Below are 24,789 nucleotides of genomic sequence, written 5' to 3' on the forward strand. Positions count from 1 at the left end.
AAACATTTTTTTGAAGTAGCTGGAGTAGGTAATTAGTTCTGTATGGTTTCCAAACAAATGGAAAAAATAATTGGCACTTCCTTCTGAAAGTTTTAAATATTCCACAATCATGTACTGTAAGTATTGAACCAGGAAGATTGAAAACGTCATTGTGATATAAATAGCTCAACTGAACTATAAATATTGAATGGTGTAACTGAATACCATATGTTTATGTTAAAAGTATAGTACAGTATCTTTTTTGTAATGAATCTGTCTCCATAGGCTCAAGTGGAGAGTGTCTCCTGAGTTTCCTTAAGCTTCAAAGACACCTCGGTAAGACATTTCCTGAAATAGATTTGAAGTTTGGTTAAATGTTTGATTTCACATTGTCAGTCTCACTATATCAGAGATTGGTTACCTCACCTTAACTGATCACTGCAATTTCTATAAAATTAATTTCCACTGCAGTGCATTTTCTTGCTGAAACAGGTTATAAACAAGTGGGAACTAAATGTATCTTGTGACCTACAACCTCTTGTAAACTGTAGAATGAATCATAATATATTTTTGATGCATTTAAAATTAAGCATCAGCATATTAAATGTCAGCATATATAATGTTAATGTCAACCTGAAAAGATGCATCCTTTTAAAAATGTCTTGATGAAATTGCAGGTTGGAGATGGATTGGAAATGCAGTTGGTGTTGTGTGTTTGTGGATACCGGGCAAAGTTGTTAGGCACTATCCTGTGCCATGTGTCTACAGCAATTGCATTTGTACTGTGTGAAATCCACATGTGAGGAAATCCACAGGTGAGGGACTTTTTTTTTAGATGACCAGCCCTAAAAATGGAGTTGCAGGTAAAAACTGTATTTTTCTTTTATAACGGAGGCAGCCATGCCAATTCAAACATGAAATTGATGCATGCATGAATTATGAATGTATAAACATTTGTTTCTGCAGGTGTTTGCTGAGTTCTATCGCATTACAAATGTGAGCCTACGGAACCAGTTCTGCTGGGAACTTGACAGACACACACCTCGACTTCTTGCCTTGTACAGAGGGCAGGCATCACAAACAGGGAAGACAGTAGAGTCGCTTTGAGAGGTCCTAAGGACTTTTGACCTTCACGTAAGTTTAAAATAAACTTTGGGCAGACATGGTGGATTGGTACATTTCTTTTATAAATGTAATGTTTTTGTGATGACTATGATCAAAGTGCCATCTAATTTAAATAGCAGTCGTTTTCACAAACAATTCATGAATGTTTAATCAGATGTTTCCTGAACAGGTGTAACAAAACCATAGTTTGGAGTCCCAGTTTCCATTGCCAATGCATTGTTTTAGTCACTATGTTTGTCTGTATTTTTTCTTTTGGAAATTGCAGCTGGATGAATGCATTATTTTAATTTAATTTCATTGAAATATGAGATTTGAACATAAATGGAACTGTTCAGCTTCATGTGCTGGGAAAATATGTATATAATGATTGTAATTTCTTTGTTGTCAACCTAGGAACAACATGCTGAACACACGCAATGCAGTTTGGCCCTTCGGCCCACCCAGTGTACCTGAAGGAGGATGATTCGTAGTTCTTCAAGACTTGCAACGTATGTACTTGGTTTACTCACATAAATGTCAATACTACATTGAGTAATTACAACATGAGTAATTGTATAGGAAACCAACTTGAATGCCACTTCCACCGTTTTACAGATTCAAATAGAGGATAGGTTTTTCATTTATTTTATAACCTTTTTTTTTTTCTTTTTTTTTTTTAAACGGCATATCTTTTTTAGTAGGAGGAGCTAATATTAAAAATACTTGTAATATGATGTCAGCCAAAGCCTTATATGAGTTTTCAAATGGTTATTTGAGGTGCATTGTAATACAGAATGAGGACCAGGAACTTTGTCTTCCAGCTATTACAGTTGAGTAAAATCAAAAATAGATTACTGAGCCACTTGAGACGGAAGAAATCATTGCACCTGTGTGAGTTTTGTACAAGACAGACAGAAAAATATGAACATATGCTTTTGGTTGTGTGTGGAGACTTACAGTGCATGCATTGCAACATTGCTACTGGAATGACCCTTACATTATTGTTGGTGTTTTACAGTGTGAAGAGGACCCAGACATTGAAGACACTCCAATGGCTCTCCTCACTATCATAACCGACAGCAGGCAAGGTTTTGGCTCAAATTGTTATTTTATGTGGCTACACTGTTGTATCTACCTCACCTAGCGATGCACTACATGTCTGTGACATTTGATTTATACACACACAAACACACACACACACGTTTTTTATGTATTTATTTAAATTATATTTGCTCCTTTTTAAGATCTTATTACATTATTGTTTCTTTCAGCTGCATTTTTCACCTTTGTTAAGACATACTATAAACAAATAATTGTGAAAACAGGGAAATTTAACTGTATTTAAAAATTTAGAGTCAGTTCCAGCTCTGTTCAAAATCATCGCTGATTAATTACCCAATAATCAAGTAACATGTTGTAACATGTCATAGTTGTGAGATGTTGTTTTTCCTATTTCTATGAAATATACATTCCAGGATATGTTTTAATGATGGTTTCATACTTTAATAAAAAAAAGAAAAGAGTTCAAGCAATGGAGCTGTATTTCTATTTTTTTATCTTTAAAAGTGGATGAGGTGTTTTTGTGCATTTTTAAGTAGTAGTAGTTAGTAGGAGTTTTCGTTATTCAGTCTTTTAGTGTAGCAAAATTACTTTTTTTGAGTATGGTCTCTCCTAATTATAGATTGAGCACAATCAAATGTATTGAGTACAATTTAAAAGACATTTAATTTCAGAAAACTTATTTTATAAAAAATAAACTGAAAACATCAATTTAACATAGTTTACTTAAAACATATATTATGACTACTTGTATATAAATATCACAAGGCAGTTTTGACAAAATGTCGAGTATTTTCAATTTTCAACATGAATTTGTTTTTATCACAATCTTTAGTCACAGTCATTTGCTTTAAGTTATAAATCAGTCTTGCATGTTAAGGAGCTAAAGCATTTCAATATAATTCTAAAGCTAACATATTATGCCTTCACATCACGTTTCTCATTTAGATCTTCACCTTAGAAGCCTTTACTTTGTAAAAATTCTGTACATTTATATTAGTTATTTTTTTGCCATGTCTGTGTGCTGTATGATATTTTGTGTATGTGAGAACTGAGAACTGGATATGACAAAGGTATTGTGCACTTGTGAAAACATGTCAGCCTACTGTACGAAGCCCTGAACGCCTGTGCAGGAATCAGGGTTGATTAAAGCAAACACACATGAAGTTTTCATGCCTCCTGTCATGTCACGGAACCACTTCACCACAGTAACATCACATCCCTCATCATAAATACAGTAAGTAATTAATTATGTAATTTAAATAACTTTGAAGAATAGTGATACACTGACAATGTCCCCTTCCTGTCGCACATACAGATATTTGAATCTGAGAAGATACTGCTGAATGTTCGTGTATCCCTTTTTAAGTAATTATTTGGGGTCATCCAGGGGGCAAGGAGCTGGACTGATCATGACCATTGTTTGGTTGTCTTGGCTCATTTTGATTTCAGGGCTTTTTTGAATCAATATTTGACAGCATTCCATTGTGGATTTAATTTTGATTTATTTCCCATTCTATCAATGCGATGGCAGTTCCTGTGCTGCGCAGTTGTCAGACTGGCGCAGTGTTTGTCTCTCATTTTTCCTCAAGGAGGCTTGTGCAGGTCCAAAAGCCCCAGCTTATTCTTGGCTGGGTGTAGAAAACGGTGCAGACGGCGATCAGCGGGGTGTTGGTGTTCTGTTGTGTGTGAACCAGGCAGAGAGGGGGAGTTGAGGTTAGCATACTGAGTTTGGCTCCTCTACTAGAGAGTGACGGTACATATTTGTAAGAAATGTTAAGTAGCTGTTACTTTATTTCACATTCAAATCCAGAGGGCCGTGGCAGGAATATAATAAGCCCGTGCCCATGTAGTCATTTCCTGTCATGGGAGTCTTCCACTAGCTCAAGATTAACACCTGCCAGTGCTAACAATAGACATGTTCAGTGTCTACATACATTATAATATGCTTATGTTCATACTGATGCTTTAGGTGGAGTGGCTTTAGACAGAAGCCTTTAGAAAGGGGTCGTTATTGCTGCTGATTTGGCAACTTTCTTGCTAGATTTAGCAGCATTTGGAGCTGGTGCTGATGGCTACAACACACGGCTGGTTCTTTTGGCTGGAACATTTTTAAAATCTAGCATTAGCCTATACTTTTGCAGGTTTCTCCTAAGCTACCAACCCAGGCTTTAAGTTGCATAACTCAAACTTTGTTTCGGCACCAGATTAATCTTGTAAGATTTTCTTTTTTAGACAGTTAAAAAATAGTGTTTTTTGAGAATAAAAGCAAGGAAATATTTTTTTGAGACACTTCAAATATAAATATGTCCCTGACCATTGCCATGATATTCCCCCTTTAAGCTTAGCTGGCCGTCTGCTGCCTCTAGCTTTAGAATACAGACATAGTGGTATCACTCTCCTCATCTAACGCTTCCCAATAAAGTGTAACCTATTTCCAAAATGTCAAACTCCTCGTTTTAGGGTCACGTAAGAGTGCGCCAGCTCAAAATGCTTGTCACATGGCAGCATAATCTCTATAAAGCCTGGAAACATTATCCAGACATAATCTGCCTGTTCGCACTTTACATCTGCAAAACATTGTGATAATTCTGATTCACTGTTTGTTATTTATGACGCTTCGAGTTTGGGAATCTCACACTAAACGCTTAAGTGGGATTTAAAGGCCACATAACATCATGCCAGACCACCTCCACAGGACATATTTCACCAGTTATGTTTGCTGAAAACAGCATTTCATTGCCCGAAAACTTAAATCAAATTCAGGGGAGGCTGGGAAACAACTGTAATGCTGTATGTAGTTATCATAATAATGAGTATGAAATATCCGTTAGCCAGTGCAAACACAACAAAGCAATATTAACAATCTGCCGCCCCTTCACCCCTCATCCCTTATCCTTGATGGTGGTGGAGCTCAGCTGTGGGCTTTGGTCCGACATGCGATGATGACATGATACCCATGCTTTGTTATTTAGAAACACCTCACCTAGCTCAGAGGGAGGTCAACGGTTGCTAAACGGTGCGTTTTTATATCCCCGCAGCAGTCATCACGTTGTCAGCCTGCGACTCTCAGCCAGTTCTCACTGCACAGCTGGGTCTCTCCACTACATCAGGTTCAAGTCAGGTTGCAGGCTCGGCGGAAGAAGACGGATCTTTGAGACGGCTGCTCTGAAAGTGTTTTCGCACAATATATGTGTGTTTTAATCAGTGTCTTTTCGGGTTGAAGTCATTGAACAAAGAGGAAGGCAAGTCTGAAGGCATGTGTGAGCATTAATCTCTGTCACACACATGCACACACCCCTTAAATAAGCTGCGGCGTTAGCTTCATGATGGACAAGCAAATTGCACCACAAACTGTCTTCATGTGCTGAATTCCCCGATAATTTTACATGTCAACGAAGCTTTATCCTCCGTCTGACAGGAGCGATTTTCGCATCCAGTGGAATAACCAAGAAACACCCTAATGAATGTGTTTCACACCAGACAGACTAATATCCTCTGCCTGTATATCATCAGTGGGCTGCACGGTGGTGTAGTGGGTAGCACTCTCGCCTCACAGCAAGAGGGTCCTGGGTTCGATCCCCGGGTCGGCCCGGGTTCCTTCTGTGTGGAGTTTGCATGTTCTCCCCGTGTAAGCGTGGGTTCTCTCCGGGTTCTCCGGCTTCCTCCCACAGTCCAAAGACATGCAGGATGGGGATAGGTTAATTGGTGACTCTAAATGTCCCGTAGGTGTGAATGTGAGTGTGAAAGGTTGTTTGTCTCTACATGTCGGCCCTGTGATAGACTGGCGACCTGTCCAGGGTGTACCCTGCCTTCGCCCAATGACAGCTGGGATCGGCTCCAGCCCCCCCGCGACCCTCAATACAGGATAAGCGGTAGAAAATGGATGGATGGATGTATATCATCAGTGTGTCAGTGTGTACCTCTCCTCCCTCTGCTCTGACTGGATGCTTTGCCTTTTCCGATGGAAGGCCCGACACAGCATGGGCCGCGGGGCCAACCTCAAACCCTGCCGGACTGTTAATGACGTCCTCCGTTATCACTTCGCCGCTACTCCTCGCACCTGCACTCAATAATAATATTTGCCCAGTCTGAGCTCATTGTGTGGCGGGCGTGTGTGTTTGTGTGTGTGCCTGCCTGTCTTTGCTTCACACACTAATGATGACTTCCATTCTCCCCTTCTCTCAGGTGTCTTATTAGAGAGTGAGCAGACACAGCCTGTCTGTGTGAAACTGATCTTTCTCAGCAAAAGTGGGAGCAGAGAGCTGAATACCAGCACAGAACCAAGAAACTCCCCCGGTCACTCATAATATTTCAATTAGGGACTACTTAAATGCATGAGCACGCCTGGATGTGTGTACTTGCTTTGCTCTGTTTTGTGCATTTGTGTGGAGGCCAGATGATGTGATGACCACTTATTGGTTGGATTATGGTGGCTACTTACCTCATACGTCTCTCAATAAACAGCGATAAGTGTGCTATGCACTTGTGAAACGAGACGCGAATGCTTTCTTTTAGAAAAGTAACAGTTTAGTCATATTCCGCGGAGAGTTTAAACATGAGCAGGGAGAAAGAGACGGGCGAGATTGAAAGGGACTGAGAAAGTAGGGAGAGGCCAATGTTTTCCTTGTCTGTTTTCGAAGTTTGAGGAGTCTGGGGAATCATTTTATAATGAGAATGACAACAACCGGTTGATGATTCTTTTCAGTCCGTGAGAAGATCTGCACAGCAGGTTTTTTGGATGTAGACGGCACGCATTTCCATGCATTTGAACTCTCAATGTCCTGAAATTCAAATCCAAATCGGTTCTCAGTGGCAGTGTTTTCGACGACAGAGCAGCATTAGTAAGCCAGGCTCAGTAGATGTGTATCAGATGGTTGGCTGAAACACTACTTGTTAGCCCGTGTTCGCTGAAGGTGACCTGAGAGAATTGTTTAGAACCGTTGCTCAACGTTTCGGGAAATGTGCACGTTCGCTTCCTTGCCGAGAGTCAGATGAGAAGATTGATACCATTCTTTGTGTGGTTTCAAACTTCTCATCCAGCTCACTGCAAACACAGATATACAAAACATAATGATAGAAAAAAACTGTGACAAAGTTGAAGCTTTTGTCTTAATCCCTTCCTTGATGTTGCAAATTTGAACATGTTGTGGAACGTGCCTCATAAGGATTACACACTTTTTTTGTCATTTGGATTTCAGAACTTTGCTGACATTGTCACTTTGAAACCTACTCGTAGGAGAAGTGGCATCGAGGCAAACACTTCACAGTTCACTAGAGCATGATGAATGAGAAGATCATAAACAGTGCCTGCTTCAGGTCCCTGCAAAATGCAGGTTGTGTGCACACTTTTTGGATACTGTTACCCACAGCATCCATCTTGTTATACATAATCAACCTGATTTCACGAATGCACAGATGGGACATGCAGTTAAATGGACAAAAAATGTTGAATCTTATATACTGCAATTCATGGATTCAGCACAGCAATATGGCTTCAGAAATTAGTTAAACCAATTGATCAATTTTAAACAAATAAGGAATACGACGATGTTTCAAAGTGTCTTCTATTGTACTGCTTTATATTCTAAGGTATGTCATTTTGTCAAATATGTTTGCCTTTCTTTACTTTCGAACAAAAGAAAACAACAGGTTTGACAACTTGTGTGTGCAATGACTCTTGGCTAAGAAAATTGATGTTGAGTTTGTTGTAAAATAAGTGCTTAAATAGATGCATTAGACTCAGAACTATGCTGTGTGTCTGCATGTTTAATTCAAATGATTATATTTAATGACTATTCGCTATAATAAAAATGTGACATTGGAAAATAAGTGTTCACTGGGCAAAAAGTTAATATTTAATCATTTGGGCAAAGTATGAAAAAGGGCAGTAACATGTTTTTGTATTAGTGAGATAAATGCAGTGTAAGTGATACAGTATACAAATACAGTGCAGAAGCCACCACGGAGCTGGTTTCCTAATTTATTTAATGGGGTCTGTTGAGATTCCCTGTTGTGAGCAATATGTCTCAATTTGCTAATAAAAAAAATGCTTCGTCTTTATCATCTCTGAGGAGAACATTTTGTATTATCCCCCAGTTGTAGGTGGAGGCTTCCACGGCAACTCAGCTGCTCTGCAGTCTGGCAGTTGTTAATGTGTATTTGCTGCCATCTAGTGGACATGGGGGTTATTCCTGTTTGGTGTAATGCAATGTCTGAACAAAAGGGGTCACTATACTGGTGGGGTTTTTTTTCCACATCTCCTGAATTTTGATCCTTCAGCCCCAGAATGCCTCTTTGGACTACTGTGGGAACTAACCAGCAGGTTAGTAAAATGAACACTAGATGTCAGCAAATTACTTTAAAGCATAAAGAGGGGAGCTGCTGATTCGGTTGATTATTTGCTATCCCTTACTTGTCCCCTTGTGTCAGTTAAGTTGACATGACTGTCAACTGACATAAAGGGACACACAACACTCCTCCTCCTTGATTAAATCATCTTAATGTAAAGTGCACTGCTGGATCCTCCAATGAGCATTTCCGCTTCCTCAACACTCATATGGGAAATGTTTGCAGATATGTACACCACTATGCAGTAGCCTTAGGTGACAAAGGCAGACAGTTCCAAAGTGATCCAAAGGCCTGTGTTAAGGTGTTTGAGGTTTCATTCATTGGTCCATGCCCACAGCTTTTGGGAGGAGCCTGAAGGCTGAACAGCCCAATTGGCTTCAGAACATGGTACCAAATATGCTAATTCTTCATAAATCAACCAATCACAGAAACTGCATGTTGAGCACATAGTCTGAGAGTTCCCTCCTGCCCCAAATCTAAAGTGAAAACCTAAGTTTTCACATACTGTGTATGTGTGTAACTATATATAGGTGTGTGTGTGTTTTCCACACTGTTGATGGGTACATAGAGTTTTTTTCTTCTGCTTTCAGAGGGCCGGCCCTGCAGGGCAAGATTACACCTCTGTCTCTGTCCTCTCCACCTCCACCCCTCCTCGTCCATCCCTCTCCACCCTCAGCTCTCTCCTTCCTCCTGGGTGGATTTTTTCGGGCCCCCCGCCCCCCTTGCCTCTTGGACAGCTTCGCTCCACCAGTTCCGCTCTGTGCCGGCCTGGAGAGGAGTAAGGGAACGGAAAGAGGAGAGAGAAGAGAGGATTTGGTGAACCGAGGAGAGACAAACAGGGGAGAGGGACCATGGCTGCGCTCTCTGCCTTGTTGAAGACCTGGGTGATACTGCAGACCCTGTGCCTGGCTCTGGCCCAAGTGGTGAGTGGAGAGGGGAGCTTGAGACCTGCTCTGCTCAGGATAAGCTCCTTTTATTTGGGGGGATGAGGGGGAGTTAGGGCCCCTAGAAAGGGCAAGCGGGTACTAGATGTCTTGAGGTGATGTGAAAGGTTGTGTGCTGTTTGAAAGTATCAAAATGCTGGCGGTTGAACCAACACAGTTGTAATTTTAGGGATCATCTGGCATAAAAAAGAAAGAGCTTGCAATGTTGAAATGTATTTTTCTGCTGTGGAGACAACATGAAACCGGATCATCTTCTGTGGAATATCGTCCTCATCATGTACGGACTCTTATCACTCTTGAAGATTTAACTGAGGAAACACTAAGGAAAGGATTTGCCATTACGTGGGTTCCTTTTTTCCCTTTTTTCGTGAAGAAGATTAATCGAAGAATGGAGGAAAAAGATTTTCACACACTAACGTTGTCCACTGAGTGTGAAAGCCCCCATCCAAACAGACACCTATGTGTTATCCACCGGACGTCTCAGTGTTCACTCTTAAGGATTATTCATTTTACATTTTACACATTTGAACAGTTGAAGGATTCAAGGTCGGATTTAGAATGGCTTTTATCACCTGATGGACTGATTGATCTTCTGAAATGATAATCCAGATAGGCGACGGAGACATTGGGATGTGTGGTTTGGGGGCTGGGTGGGGGGGTGAGGTGGGGATTGTGGGGGTAAACAGTGCCAGTCTCATGACCCCTCCTCCTACATTCCTCCTCATTCCTTTGTTTTTATACCTCTCAGACACCAATTTTATTCAGTTTTAGTTGAGTTTTCTTGTTTTGGTTTTCATTGTGATGCTTTCATACAACACAGGTTTGACACAATACATGCAGAAAACTTGACTTCACCAATGTCATGCAAGTCTACTATTGTTTTATTATGTATATGTCATTTTACAAGACAATATTTGTCGTGTTTGAAAGTTATTGTAATTTTTGGTGTCACCATAATATTCTGGTTGATACAGTATTTTACACTTCATAATATATTGTTGTCACATTTGCACAATACTGTAACAATTTCTTGGGGTTTACTGCCGTCATTACTTGACAGTCTTAACATTTTCTTTGTACCTGTGTTTCAGAGGGGTCCACCTGGACCTCAGGGCCAGGCCGGCTCACCAGGCCCCTCTGGCATTCCTGGGTCGGACGGCATTGATGTGAGTATCCGCACAGGTTTGCCCAGCAGATTTGTCACAAAGAGCATCATTGTGCTGGAGAAATACCAGCCCTGTGCTCATCTGCAGTACTGGAGTCTTACCAGCCGAGGGCACTGCAAATGAAAACACAGTGCCACAAAAGAGCTCTGTTCCCAGCAGAGAGAGGGGTCTTTGAGAAGGGACCCTTACCCTAACCTCAATCCTGAGTTTGTGTCGCAGTAATGTGATACATTTGAGATATTTTCAGGGTTAACTAGACACAGGTTGTATAAATATGCTGGAAATGCAGACGGCTTGGCTGGTGGAGCAGGAAACAAACTGCCTGTAAAACCGTGCTGTTGGTTCTGAATCAGGCGTGAGATATTTGATTGCTTTGAATCAGCAAGTTTTACGATAACCTTAACCTTTACTGTACAACCCTCATTATATGAATATGCATTTTGACTTGTGACTGATCTATTGCTGAGTCCCTCTAACTCTTCACCATTTGAATGCCACTATAATAAAGCTGTGATAATTCAGTTCAATAACACCTCCATTACTAGCAATATAACAAGTCAGTTGAAAGGGCTAAACAATACCACGAGAAGATTCACACTCGTTAAAGGTGCCTGAATATTTTTTTTATGAAAACATGCATAGTGAACCACAGTGTTTATTAGCACCTGTGACTACTGTCAGAATATCAGTAATATAAGGCATTGTGTTGATAGACATATGTATGTATGAATTAGTTGAAAAGGCCACATCAAATGCCAAATTCCCATACTGTTAGATGGACAAATATTGAGTCAAAGGGGCTAACATCTCCACTCTGTCTCTCTGCAGGGAGACAATGGACCACCTGGGCCCCCTGGTCCAACAGTAAGTTTGGACTGGACAGTTTGTCAGTTTTTATAATATGAAAATGTTCATTTTTGATTTATCCAGACTTGTTTTTTGTCTGTGACTAGTGTTTTTTTTATTCATTGTAGGGACTTAAGGGAGAGCCAGGGGAGCCCGGTCCTGATGGAGCAGCAGGAGAGAATGGCATTGATGTAAGTAAAGGAACAGTAAAGTGTGTGTGTGTGTGTGAGAGAGAGAGAGAGAGAGAGAGAGAGAGAGAGAGAGAGAGAGAGAGAAAGAGAGAGAGAGAATCCAAAAGAGTGAAAGAAAGAGGGAGAAATAAAAAACATGTTTCCTTAAAGAAACATTCGGAAAGGCTTACTGTGAAATCAGCTTAAATAGGAGATGAAAAACAATTTCTCACAGGAATAGCAAGACTTAGAAACAGCGTAGAAGAAACAGGATGTTATAGAACTTGTGAAAAGACAGCCAAATCCTTTTATTTTAAAAATATAAATATTTCTAATGATGTTTGGAACAAGCTATTATTATCATAAAATAAGAATCTGTAAGAAAACAATAGTGCATTTTTATTTATTTATTTATTTATTTTTCAACCTCACAAATCAAAACAATGTTTGAAGCGAACAAGATTAAACTTTTAAAGCTACACACAAACATATATAGCTTGGTTTGGAGTGATGTGATGTACATTTGTGCTGACTGGAGAGTCTTGTTTTGTTTTGGGCTTTGCAGCTTTGACACAACAATCCCGGCTCAGGTCCACTTATAGTACTTATAGGATCACACAGTCCCAATGGAGTTTGCCCTGTTGTCATGGAGATGGAGAACTGTTCACATGTGAGCTTACTGACCGATATGATTCCTATCTGCACATTTAGGACTTTGAGTTTTGATTGTTTTGACACAATACTTCTTTTATTCTCCAATTCCATTTACTCAGTTGTTCTGGAGATTTGGCTTTTGCAGATGCTATATGAGGTAGAAAATGTTTGATACATATTACACATTAACATTTCTATTAGAAATGTTGAATAGAAACAAAACTGTTTACAATTAAATAAAACTAAAATCTACAGTGTAGCGTTAGTATAAAGTCAGTAAGGTTGGCGTAAACATTTTTTTATTAAACGTTAAATAGTCATTTGTTTTAGCATTTATGTATTTAAAACATCTCATGTCTCACTGCTCTTTTTTCCCCCAACTCAAGGTTTTTAATCAAAAGCAGGTCATTAAGTTACTGTACACACATCAACTGTTCATTTGTTATTTTCCCATTGAAGCATTCAATGTTCCCTCTGGGGGCTAGGTCCTAATTGGCGTCTATTGCTTCATTGTCAACACAGGGATTTAGTAATTAATTCTTATATTCACATTTTCAGTCATCCCTTGCTGACGACACACTGGTTACTATGCATCTTGTAATGAGAAAGCTATGACATCAATTTAAACTCTGATCCACTTTACATCCACCTCGTAAAGATGAGTTTAAATTGATTCCATAGCTTTTGGGGCACATATTTATTTACCTCACAATACTTTCAGTGTGGTGCAGCTTCAGTTGCTGCTTCAGTCTTTGCTGGAGGTGAATTGAGTGTCAAAGCCTCTTGGCCACATGCTTACTGAAGCACACACACGCATACTCACATGCATTCCTCAGAGGTTTAGCCAGTAATCCGTCCTGGAATCTCAATCTCAGGTTTGTTTCATAATTACTTACAAGAACAGTGTCAGTTTGGATCAAATCTGGCATTGACCCCTTTGTGAGGTGAATTCAAGTCCCATATAGCCCGTGGAAAGCACAGTGGTACCCGGGTAATTTCCTTTCCAACCTCCTTTGCTATTTTGACCTCTAGCATATCGGCCTGCCAACATCTCTTTCTGTCTGTCTGCAGGGTTTGATTGGAGCGAAGGGTGATCGAGGTCCTATTGGGAGCCCTGGGCCCAAGGCAAGTGTCTAAACCTCCACATGAAAAGATGATGAGAACAAATACACTGTTAGAATGCTATTCTGTGGAAAACCTAAGCACGAGGGTCCGTTTCGAAGTCATGTTCCCATTATCTTGTCACAGTCATGTGGAGCCCAACAATTAACCCCTGAGGTCAATACGTGACTGAGGGACATTGTCATCTATTTGTGGAAGATCCTAGCACGTCGCTACCATAGTTACATTGTTGCTTTTGTTTTGGTCTGCAGGGTCAACCTGGACCAAGTGGCGAACCTGGACCTCCTGTAAGTAAACAGTATAGTTATTGTCTATCACCTTCTTCCTACTATTAAGTATGATGAGTGAATATCTTATGTTTTATTTCATATATTATACATAGAGGTAAAAGTACCAACACAATGATGCACAAATACTCAAATTCAAATAAAAGTTCTGCATTCAAACCTGACAAAGTACAAAAATATACAACTATTATTTGAGTGAAATTGTATGAATGTAATAATGTTGCATTATTAGATTCATATTGACGTATTAATGCATATGTAGCATTTTACTGTTGTAGCTGGTCGAGGTGAAGCTAGTTTCAACCCTGGGGGTCAAGTTGGGTCACAAGATGATCCATTGGGTAACTAGGAAGAAAACAATGTTCTGCTATACAAAATTGCACTCATTTTTTTTGACATTTTTCGGATTGTTTCGAGTAGAAGTGGTATAAAATACAGCTATAGTGCTTATATATAATTATTTCTGGATATACACGTATATTATGACTAATTAGATAACATTTGATCTCGTAGGGTTGTCATGACACTTATGAAAATGAGTTTTGATGGGCTGAATTAGACATTGCTTGATGCTGAGTCAGTTTCCTAACAAGCATATTGTAACCCAGCTGGTCTCATAAGACCTCCCGAATCCCTTTTTCTCCACGCCCGAATGCCTGACCAGCTGTGCCCACTTTTTGATTTGTTTTACCCAGATGTGGCATATGCCTTCTGCAGCCTTATTCCTAAACACTTGTTAATAAAGAAGAAAGGTGCTATCAATAATCCACATTTTATGTATATATTTTCATTAAATGAAACTGCTGAGGAGCACATGCAAGGCCAATCAATGTCCCAGCACGTAATCTGTAACACTGTCTAATGCCACTAGGTGGTGCTTGATGTCCATCTGACATCGTGCTATGTATTCCAACATTAAGTCCACAGTCATCCAATGTCATGCTTGGATGCAACACTATTAGTTAAATCCCTTGTTTAGCAGTAACAGGCGTCCTGTCTGGGGGCTGTGCTTGTACACTCAGCTGTCTCACGCTGCACAGACTGGAGATCAGGCCCTGTGGGCTGTTCTTCCTCAAAGAAGGCTTATTTACTTAATTACTTTGTTAATAATTAATTCCAAGCAAAAGACACAGCAAACATAAAGTGATTGTGTTCTGTGCCTTTGTTCTTTTTGAGCAGTGCTTACGCTGCACTCTGACACTGTACACAAGTGTTACTGAATTACTGCTGCCAGTATTAATTGGCTTTCACAAATGTTAATTGATACTTTGATGGATTGGTTCCACTTGTCGTGCAGTAGTTTAACCCCTCGACCCTTCTATCCACGCAGGGACCCGGCCTGCCAGGACTGGCTGTAAGTAGCTCATATGTCATAACTGCCTTTATCACTTAATGGCTTTGAGGTGTGGGAGTTTGTGGCTGCTGGCATGTGTATGCATTGTTCTCTCTGTGTCTCTTTGTCTAGGGTGCTCCAGGGCCAATTGGTCTTCCGGGGGAAATTGGATCATCTGGATCAAAGGTAGGACACCAGCTTCAATGCATTACCCTGCCTGACAAACATCTCATAAACACATGCTAAGCTACCAGACCCTTTACATTATTGTTCACAGCTTCTTTACCTCTGTTTCGTTTAGGGTGTCAGTGGATCAGCTGGAGCCGCAGGACTTCCCGGACCTCCTGGCAAGCCAGTAAGTGTCCACCAAGGAATAGTTGACCAGGAAATATCCTATGTATCTCTCATCTCTCATATTTTATTGGAACAAAGATTTTATTATATTGATGGTAAAAATGCCTTTGGAAAACCTGAGATCAAGAGCTTGGAGTGCTACTGAGTATAATTTTGTTGTAGTGGTGATGGAGGAAATAACAGGACCATCCTCTGTAAATAGAGTGCATTACAATAGCAACATAGAACAGAATCTGACACATTCATACACTGATGGCAGAGGCTGCCATACAAGGTGTAGAACCGATCTAATCGAATCATTCACACACACTCGCACAGCGATGGCACAGCCTTCGGCAGCAATTTGGGATCCAGTATCTTGCCCAAGGACACTTCGACATGCGGACTGAAGGAGTGGCGATTAGTGCCAACACCAATCAGCTCACTGTTGACGTTTTAAAAACTCAACATGGTTAGGGTGGAAAAAGAATTTGCTCTTTAGCATCAGTAATAGCAATAACAATGCTGCTTTTTTTTATTTGAGTTTATAAAATCTAAAACATTTTTGCTTTATTAAACTATTTGATATGGAACCTTTAATTTTTTTAATATTTGTGTTGTGCTGAACATTTTACAGAACTACGCACACACTTGTAACTTTCCTCTTGTGGACAAACTAAACTTTAAACATAATATTTGGCATATCTGTGCTGTAATTGATTTTTGTATCCGCTGACATATACATCAATTCCAAAATATCTGCAATAAGCTATTATGGTCTGATGGATAAACACTGAATACAACTATGCCACTTGGATGAACTCAAAAGAGGTTATTTTCAGTGAGATTGGTGACATCAGCTGTAAAAAGAATGAGAGAAAAATGAGCTACCAGAAGTGTTGCAGTGATCATCACAGCTGTGATCAAGTGGGCTCTCTTCTGCAAAATCAGCAGCAATTAACACGCTTTTCGGATATAGTGTTTGATAATGAAGCACCGAGCACAGTCAGAGCTCCCTGCTGCTTGTGCAGGTCCCAACAGACAGCGAGTGTTGAAATACCACAAGCAGTTTTCAGCGTTAAACTCTAAAGGCTATATTCCAACGATGTATGTAGTCTCCTGAGTGGGTCCAAGAAGGGGGTGTGTCTACACTGAGAGTGATGTTCCCGACCCGGGGGAGTGTATTTGTTTAGCTTTGGTGTTGTCCTACGGTAAATAAACCCCCATTACATCAGTGGGCTGTCTCATTTGACAGTAGCGTGAATAAATCACCTGTACAGATACTTTACTTCCTAACTCAATCTATAAAAGAGAGAGAGACAGACAGACAGAGAGAGAGAGAGAGAGATTGTGACTGTGACCAGGCGGACTTTATAATAACTCTGTCTGTCTGTCTGCCTGTCTGTCCATCTAGGGTCCTCCAGGGAAGTTCCTCGGCGGAGAAGAGGGAAGTGCAGACTTCCAGGTAAGGTCATCCTTGTTATTACAAATCTGTTTTGACACAACTTGACTTTACATAATCCATGTTTCCTCCTCTCGACAACAGTGCCCTCTCAACTGTCCAGCAGGAGCTAAAGGCCCCCAGGGACTGCAGGGAGTCAAGGTGTGTAATTTGTCTCATGTCGCCTTGAACGGATATGCATAGTTTTACAGAATCAATAATTATGTTATATTGGTGAATTGTTATGACAACGTAATGATTTTTGCCTTCTAGGGCCACAAAGGACGTGGCGGCGTCCTCGGAGAGCCTGGCAGCATAGGGAAATCGGTGAGCTGCACGATCTCTGCTAGAACGGATAAACACATGTACTCAAACACCCATACATGTAAACGTTACACACTCGCCGACCATTCAGGACCAGCAGAGGCGAGGATTACCTCTAATGAAGCCCCCCCCAGAGGCACAGGGTTGGCTCTAATCTGGCTGTGATTAGTCAGGCCTGGCCCGGGCCCTGCAGTCAGCATGCGGCGAGCCAGATGAAAGTGGTGGTGGAGAGCCTGGTTCGTGAAGGGTAGGATGAGAAAGCCAGGGATCATGTATCCCTCTCACCTTGCTGTATTAAGCACAGCTAATGAGCACACGGTGGGCTCCGAGTGAGCAGATAGCCAGGCCCCAGGAATTAGCCTCTGATCTTCCCACACAAGGAGCCTTAGCCGCTCAAAAACACTTGACGCACCAAGTTACCGCTCCTCCGAGTCAGACTGGTATTTTAAAAGACCTGTCTCTCTCAAGGTTGCACTGGGGTGCTGCTCTCTCTTTTCTTGTTGCTTTTTGTTAAAGCCAGCACAAGCTGTTTACATCTCCACTAGCTGTTTTTTTACATGCTCGTAAAGGACGGGGGAAGTCACAAGCCTTTACTAAGAAATGGTAGGTGTATTTGTATGTTGTTGTTAGCCCCTGCTTCAGTTACGTATGCTAACCTCGGCGAACACCTGTCTCCAGCTCCAAACTAACTGGTTTAGGTTCCATAACCACCTGATGATGTCATTTTAAGAGGTTGGTTTGACCAGCTAGCTTTAGCTGGCTGACTTGCGCTTGTTTATAATAACCTTGACCCGTAACATATAAGATTGTCAAACAAAAGACCAGTTTAGAAGCAGCTAGCATATTGGTTTTAACTGGATTTTCTGTCCGGCTTATATTTTTCGGGGGTCAAAGCCCCAAAAATCGAGCTCACAACGAAGCCTGATCTTTTTCCTTTCCACGCCCAGGGTCCCAGGGGAGAAGTCGGCATCTCTGGGGAACAGGGCATCCCAGGACCTCCGGTATGCTGCAAATTCAACTTGTTTAACTTGTTTACATGTTGTTTTTTCCATGTCATCATCTTGATTTGACAGAACATGATGCTGTAGCGTTTCCTTAATATTTGATCATGGTCTCTGACCCAATGTTTTTCCCTGCTTCCTTCTAAGGGTCCAATGGGACTGAGAGGGTATCCGGGAATGATGGGTCCTAAAGGGGAAGCAGTGAGTACCCACCAGTGTTTTCACAGTCACATCTAACTTTTTTTGTCCTCTTTCTCTTTGGGTACAAGGCTGTTCTCATTCTTAGAAGAGCACCAAGGAGGCACAGCCAGACCTGCCCCCTCTACACAAACATCATCCATTACCAGCAATGGGGACATATGGAAATGATGCTAACACAAATCTCTCCCCTCCTCTAATGAGTTGGGCTTGTCTGGGTCTACGGTGCCTCCATCTGTAGTTAATGATCCGCTGTAGCCATCCGTCTTACTGTTAACATTAGCCGCGTTAGCCAAGTTAGCGCCCCGGCTTAGTGCCAAAGCAAGAGTGGCTGGCTCTCTGTGTAGCTCCCATTAGTGAAGTGAGTTAAGCACTAATTACCCCTTTATCACAATGAATAGTAGGCTACCATGACTTAGCATCCTTCCTGATCTGAAGTGACTGATGACACTTTTTCTCTTTTCCCGTAGGGGCCTCGGGGTTACAAGGGCATCGGCGGACCTGTAGGATTACCTGGGCCTCCTGTAAGAACACACAGACATACTGAAACAGATTCCCACAAAACACCTTGGCTACTCTAAGTCTCTGTTGTTTGCAGGGTGAGGAGGGGCCTCAGGGACCGCCAGGAGAGGCAGGAGACATGGGAGACAAAGTAGGTGTCTCTCTCTTTTAAGTTTATTGTCAAGAATAAAAAAGATGATACGTTTCTCAGAACTTGGACGGAGACAGTGATTCAGGAGTGCAATGCGGATACACTGACACTGTTTTTTGTTATCTTCTGCAGGGCAGCCGGGGTATCCAGGGCCCACAAGGTGCGGTTGGCAAAAAGGGGGAGAATGTGAGTGAACGCACGTTTGTTTGTGCACTACACAGTTGCGGCAGAGCTCATAGCGTGCCAGTCCACTGACTCATCCACCTGCTTTTTCAGGGTCTGCCGGGGATTGATGGAAAAGATGGCACACCTGGTATTCCTGGAATCAAGGTAAGGGCTGCCAGCAGTGATAATGATGAGAGACTTTCCAATTTGGTAAAATATGGCAATTTATTAATATGTTGTTGTTTTTCCCCTGCAGGGCGGCCCTGGCCAGGCCGGGACGCCTGGTCCTCCTGGTCCTCAGGGAGCAGCGGTGAGCGATACTTCAGTGTTGCGAATGCAAATGAGCCCGTCTGTAAAGGCTTATTGTCACTCGGACCACGTAGGGGGGTCAATCTGTTCTCTTCCCCCATTCAACAAAAAGCTAGAACACAGACAGAGGAAACTGTGTGTAGCAGCCTGTAAATTTTGATATGTTTTGTTTTCTGGGCACTCATCCAGACAACAGTGACCCTTTGACCCACACTGTTTTAGAATTTAAACCACCTTGAAATAGCATTCTCCCTCCCACCGCGAGTGATTTATCACAATCAGACCAGTGGGTACATTGTGTGTGTGTGTGTGTGTGTGTGTGTGTGTGTGTCTCGTTCTGACAATGGGGTAATAGAGCATGAGATGCACACTTTGCTGTATGGAGACTGCAGTGACACCAACACTGCTGCAAACTCAAACACCATAACTTACCCTGCTTTATGCTTTATACGGTGATATACCATCGCACACAGAATCACTGCAAGGAAACCTGCTGCAAGGTGTATGCCAACACTGCAGCTCGGCCTATTGTCATAGTTATTATTATACCAACTACCAGCACCCACATACTAATATCCATAATCATTAACAGGAGTGTTTTCAGGTTCATCCCCAGTCTTTCAAATTGTACGTCAGAACACAAGAAAACAGATGTCATGTGTTTTTTTAAGAGTTATCTTTAGCTATTTTCAGTCTTGTTAATTCTGACTGCAGGGATTGCCTGGCAGCCCAGGGTCAAAAGGTGGATCTGGATCTAAGGTAAGCCTTTTCATATTGTGTTGTATTGACCTTTATTACTTTTTAAAGAATGTTCCTGTTTTTATAAAACAATGTATACCTTTCGCGTATCATTATTCTTCCCTTCTTAGGGCGAGCCTGGACCTAGGGGTCATGCCGGCATGCCTGGAGCATCTGGACCTCTGGTAACACACACACACACAAAATTTGGATTTTTTTTCTCCAAGTATTCCAATTGCATTCTTATATTGTGCAGGACAGTGAATAACTTAACTGCACTGTTACTGCATGCTTCCAGGGTGAGCCTGGTCTTCCTGGTGAGGCTGGTATGGAAGGAGTTCCTGGACCCAAGGTGCGAATCCAGAATCGTCACATGGAAGCATTAAAACCTGGAACTTGAACTTGAATGCATACTAACCGCATATCTGACTTCTACAGGGTGACAGAGGCCAGCGAGGAGCAGTTGGGCCACAGGGAACAGTCGGCAAGGCTGTAAGTTGCTTCTTTGAATTTGTATTTAGCTCATCTGCAGCTATACTGTCCTATATACATTCTGATGCATCTTCACAGGGAAACAAAGGAGAGAGAGGACCAATCGGTGTTCCAGGTGCCCAGGGTCTAAGTGGAACCAAGGGAGACAAGGTCTGTGTGTGTGCATGAACAAATGCATTGTACTCCGTAAAGCATGTGCCTCATTCCCTATAGTCACACACGCTTCATAATGATTTAATTACCCAGACTAGCCCATTGGGGGCAGTGTTTACCCATGAATAAAAGTCACATCAATCCCCAGTAAATCACTGAATGAGTCGATATAAATAAGCAATATAAATGATAATCTCAGCATCCTTGTTCTTCTGTGTTTTAGAGACGAGACAACATCTTTCTTACTTTGTGATCTGTATGTCACAAACTTGAATCAACATCTAGTTCTTGTTTTTAATGGAGGATATTAAAATCTATATTTGACCACATTAATGTGTCCTCGAAACATCTTTCCTTCCAGGGCTTCCAAGGAAAGGTTGGGTCAAAGGGAGACGATGTGAGTTGCCATTTCTAAACCAGATAACAACATAAATAACCTCATATTGTTGTATTTCAGCTCCAATGCTGACAAATCTTTTCTACAGTCAGCCTTCTCTCTGCCCCCTCTTTATCTTTTTCTCTATGTCGCTTTTAGGGTGACCCCGGTGTTGAGGGATTGGCTGGAGAGAAAGGTGAAAAGGTAAAAAAAAAATCATTACCTCACAACCTAAAGCTGTTTCAACACCTTTTGTTGTTAAGAACCACAAAAGTCTGAGTCTACAAAACACTGCAACTTGCTTTAGATAGGAAAGTTTAAACATTTTGACTCAAAATGCATCAAAAACAAAGTGATTCATGGCAGAAAATGTCACAGCCATGCAGGAGTTATGACTAAGAGGAAGTCTGTTTTTGAATTTGCATACAACTCCACATTATAATCCAGATGGCAAACAAGCTATTTACTCGACAGTGAAGCAATGATGCACATTGGTTCTTTGAAGCAGCATTTTTAGACATTCATTTACAATATTCATTCTTGAATTATTGCTCAATGAGTGTCTCTGAGGCGGAAATGCTAGATGGAAGGGAAATGCTAGATGGAAGGGATGAATGTGAAAATGACAAGGACTCTGTTTGCTCTGACAGGGTTTGTCTGGTGAACCCGGGCCCAAAGGACAGGTGAGGCTGTGTGGAAATGTCTTTCCTTCATTTGTTTCTAAAATAACTTACGTTTGACAACCATAAACTTTTTATAGGCTTCTTTCGTTACCATCCATAAATCCCTCTTCTGAACTGCTCCTCACTTCACAGCAAGGAATTACTGGTGACCCCGGACACAATGGACCCACTGGAGACCCCGGTAAACCTGGAGACCAGGGACCATCAGGACTTCCTGGTCCTAGGGGGCTCAATGGAGAGCGAGGTGTACCCGGCATGCCAGGCATTCAGGGAACATTAGTGAGTCCAGGTCCCTCTATGTGCATGATAAACACTCTAATATTGACTGATGCTTTTGGCTGGATGCGGTCTCTTTGCTCAGTCTCCTATTTTTCTCCCCAGGGACGCGATGCATCTGACCAGCATATTATTGAAGTGGTGTTGAAGATGTTGCAGGGTGAGTGTCTAGACCTGAATAATAACCTTTGAAGTCCATAGGGGGGATTAGATTTGCCCGTTTCTGGAAACTGCTTTAATCTCCCGAACAATCAGTCGGTCGTCATCAAAGGTAATTTAATCAAAAGTGATGATGTTGTCTCTTCCGTTACAGAGAGGCTGGCTGCAGTGGCGGTGAGCGCCAAGAGGGCTGTGCTCGGTGGAGCAGGTGTAATGGGACCTCCCGGGCCCCCTGGACCTCCGGGGTCAGCTGGCCCCCAGGGGCCACATGGCTTACATGGTGCCCGTGGCATTCCTGGCATGATTGGAGCAGCTGGACAGATTGGAAACACAGGACTTAAAGGTAGAAATATATGACGAGTGCACAGTTGAAAGCAGAGCTTTTTAGGCTACATCTGAGTTTGTCCTTCTTTGTGTTCCCCAGGAAAGAGAGGGGCAAAGGGAGACAGAGGAGATCCTGGTAAACCCCACCCAGGACCACCAGGACCCCCTGGAATACAAGGTAAGAGCTGAAACACGCATCCATGGAGTGTACTGTAAAACAGCATCTAATTGTGATGAAGCTTGGAAGTGTAATAAGAAACTGAAGGAACTGAATGTATTACAGCGTTTGCCACAGGAGAGGCTGCTCAGACACATTTTAAAAGCATCATTAACTCCAGTTCATTTAAGAGATGCTCTTAAATGAGAATGTAATTGGATTGCAAGAGCACACACTTAATTCAAACAGTCCAAAACCCACTCACACCTCCCCCTGTGCACACAAGTTAAATACATGCACACATGTGTAATCCAAGCCCAGAGTGAGGTTTAGAGAGATTTTCTCAATGTAAATATGGTGCAATTATTCATCTCGCACCCAGGAATTCAAAATCCTATGTTGAACCCTCACCCTCCTCCGCAGGTCGTCCTGGTCTTGATGGCGTGGCTAGGGACGGTAGGCACGGCGAGAGAGGACCTCAGGGATCCGCCGGAGAGGCCGGTCGTCCCGGTAAGGCGGGTTCGGCAGGTCTCCCAGGATTTTGTGAGGCGGCTATGTGTCTGGCAGCGTCTGCATACACCTCCCCGAGACTACAGGAGGCGGGAACAATCAAAGGACCCAATGTTTAGAGACCTGCCCCTCCAGCAGCAGCTCACACCACCTGGGAGAGAGAGACAGAGAGAGAGAGAGAGAGAGAGGGAGAGAGAAAGAAAAAGAGGACACCATCGAGAATGAAAGTTAGGGGACAATAACAGTGACCGGGTGTGTAGCGCCCCCTCCTGAAACTGACAAAACCGAAGTTTTGATTGGTGGGACTTACTCTGATCTTAATCCCCCCACATCACCATGACAACAGCAGCTCACAGCCACCCACATCCTTCTGAATTCTCTAGTGTTTTTGGATGATGGCCGTGTCAGTCCCATCCAAATATCCCAGCAGTGAAAGAGGAACAGTTTTTTTTTTTTTTTTTATCTCCCACCACCACAGTGTCTTTGAGCTGAGGGGAGCTGAAAACAAGCATGGTGAAAGGTAATTTGTTGTTACACCATGGTCACTTTTACATGTGCATTTTTTTTAATATGTTTGGAAGTTTAACTGCCCTTTCTCTCTTGCGACATGACACCTGATGCCTTTAAAGTGTACAAAAAGGACCAATAAATGATTGAAATTGACACTCCGTACTGTATTGTAAAATGTAGGCTTTAGTGAAATCCTTGATTTACCTCATGTGTACATTTGCCCCCCCCCCAGTCCCCGCCTCCTTCCCAAGTCCCATTTTAGAGACTAACGACTAGCTTGATCTCGTCCTCTTGTTGCCTGGCAACAGCATGTCCCAATGGGCAGTCCCGTCTCCCACAATGCAGTGCTGTAAATCTTTGTAAATGTGTGTTGATTATTATGTAGGGAAAAAGGAATGAGTTAAGATATGAACCAACAAAAAAATATCCTGTGTTAATGAATTCAGAGAGTAATAAAAAAAATTCAGACAAAAGTAACAACTTTTTCTCGAGACGAATCAGCCAGAATGTGCTTCCTATGCCACTGTCAGCTTTCCACAGGGTGTCAGCTATTTAATGACTGATTTATTTTCATCAACAGAAGCTATTTATTGTTCGTACTATAATCATCTGTAAAGAGGGTTCTTTTCTGGCTGTTTAGGTCAACCCAACCAATAAAGAGGAACCTTTTATAAAATGGAATGCTCTTCTGTATCGTGTGAGTAATGGGAAAAAAAGTCTCTAGTTTCTCTTTCAGGTCCTTTTCTATTACTTTCTCTAACTCCAATGTTTAAAGTCGATTAGCACTTGAGATGTGTATAACCAAATCGTTTCACTAGTAGCCAGTTTACAAGCTTTTTTTATACCAACAAAGATCAAAATCATCATCAGACGATAGCCCTGGATTCTGAGATTGCATTTCAGCCGATGTGTTCCATCTCACTCCCCCAAAGCTTGCTCAAATGTGATTGGTCAATACTACTCAGACTACAAA

The 24,789-nt window shown here is 41.9% G+C and overlaps 1 protein-coding gene across 1 annotated transcript; it reads left to right on the plus strand.

Annotated features, from left to right (window-relative positions):
- Nucleotides 1–9,076: 9,076 nt before the first annotated feature.
- On the plus strand, nt 9,077–23,513 carry col9a2 (procollagen, type IX, alpha 2). The gene is made up of 32 exons (XM_084032109.1): nt 9,077–9,416; nt 10,529–10,603; nt 11,432–11,467; nt 11,578–11,640; nt 13,345–13,398; nt 13,647–13,682; nt 15,013–15,036; nt 15,148–15,201; nt 15,317–15,370; nt 16,763–16,813; nt 16,895–16,951; nt 17,063–17,116; nt 18,061–18,114; nt 18,262–18,315; nt 18,783–18,836; nt 18,911–18,964; nt 19,097–19,150; nt 19,241–19,294; nt 19,386–19,439; nt 20,153–20,197; nt 20,308–20,361; nt 20,475–20,528; nt 20,615–20,668; nt 20,747–20,818; nt 21,183–21,218; nt 21,357–21,401; nt 21,848–21,880; nt 22,013–22,159; nt 22,262–22,316; nt 22,470–22,658; nt 22,740–22,817; nt 23,220–23,513. Exons 1-32 carry the CDS (start codon nt 9,345–9,347, stop codon nt 23,423–23,425), a joined length of 2,076 nt encoding a protein of 691 aa, XP_083888235.1. The 5' UTR covers nt 9,077–9,344; the 3' UTR covers nt 23,426–23,513.
- Nucleotides 23,514–24,789: the final 1,276 nt, after the last annotated feature.

Source organism: Eutrigla gurnardus (genome assembly GCF_963514095.1).
Source record: "Eutrigla gurnardus genome assembly, chromosome: 17".
Lineage (NCBI taxonomy): Eukaryota > Metazoa > Chordata > Actinopteri > Perciformes > Triglidae > Eutrigla > Eutrigla gurnardus.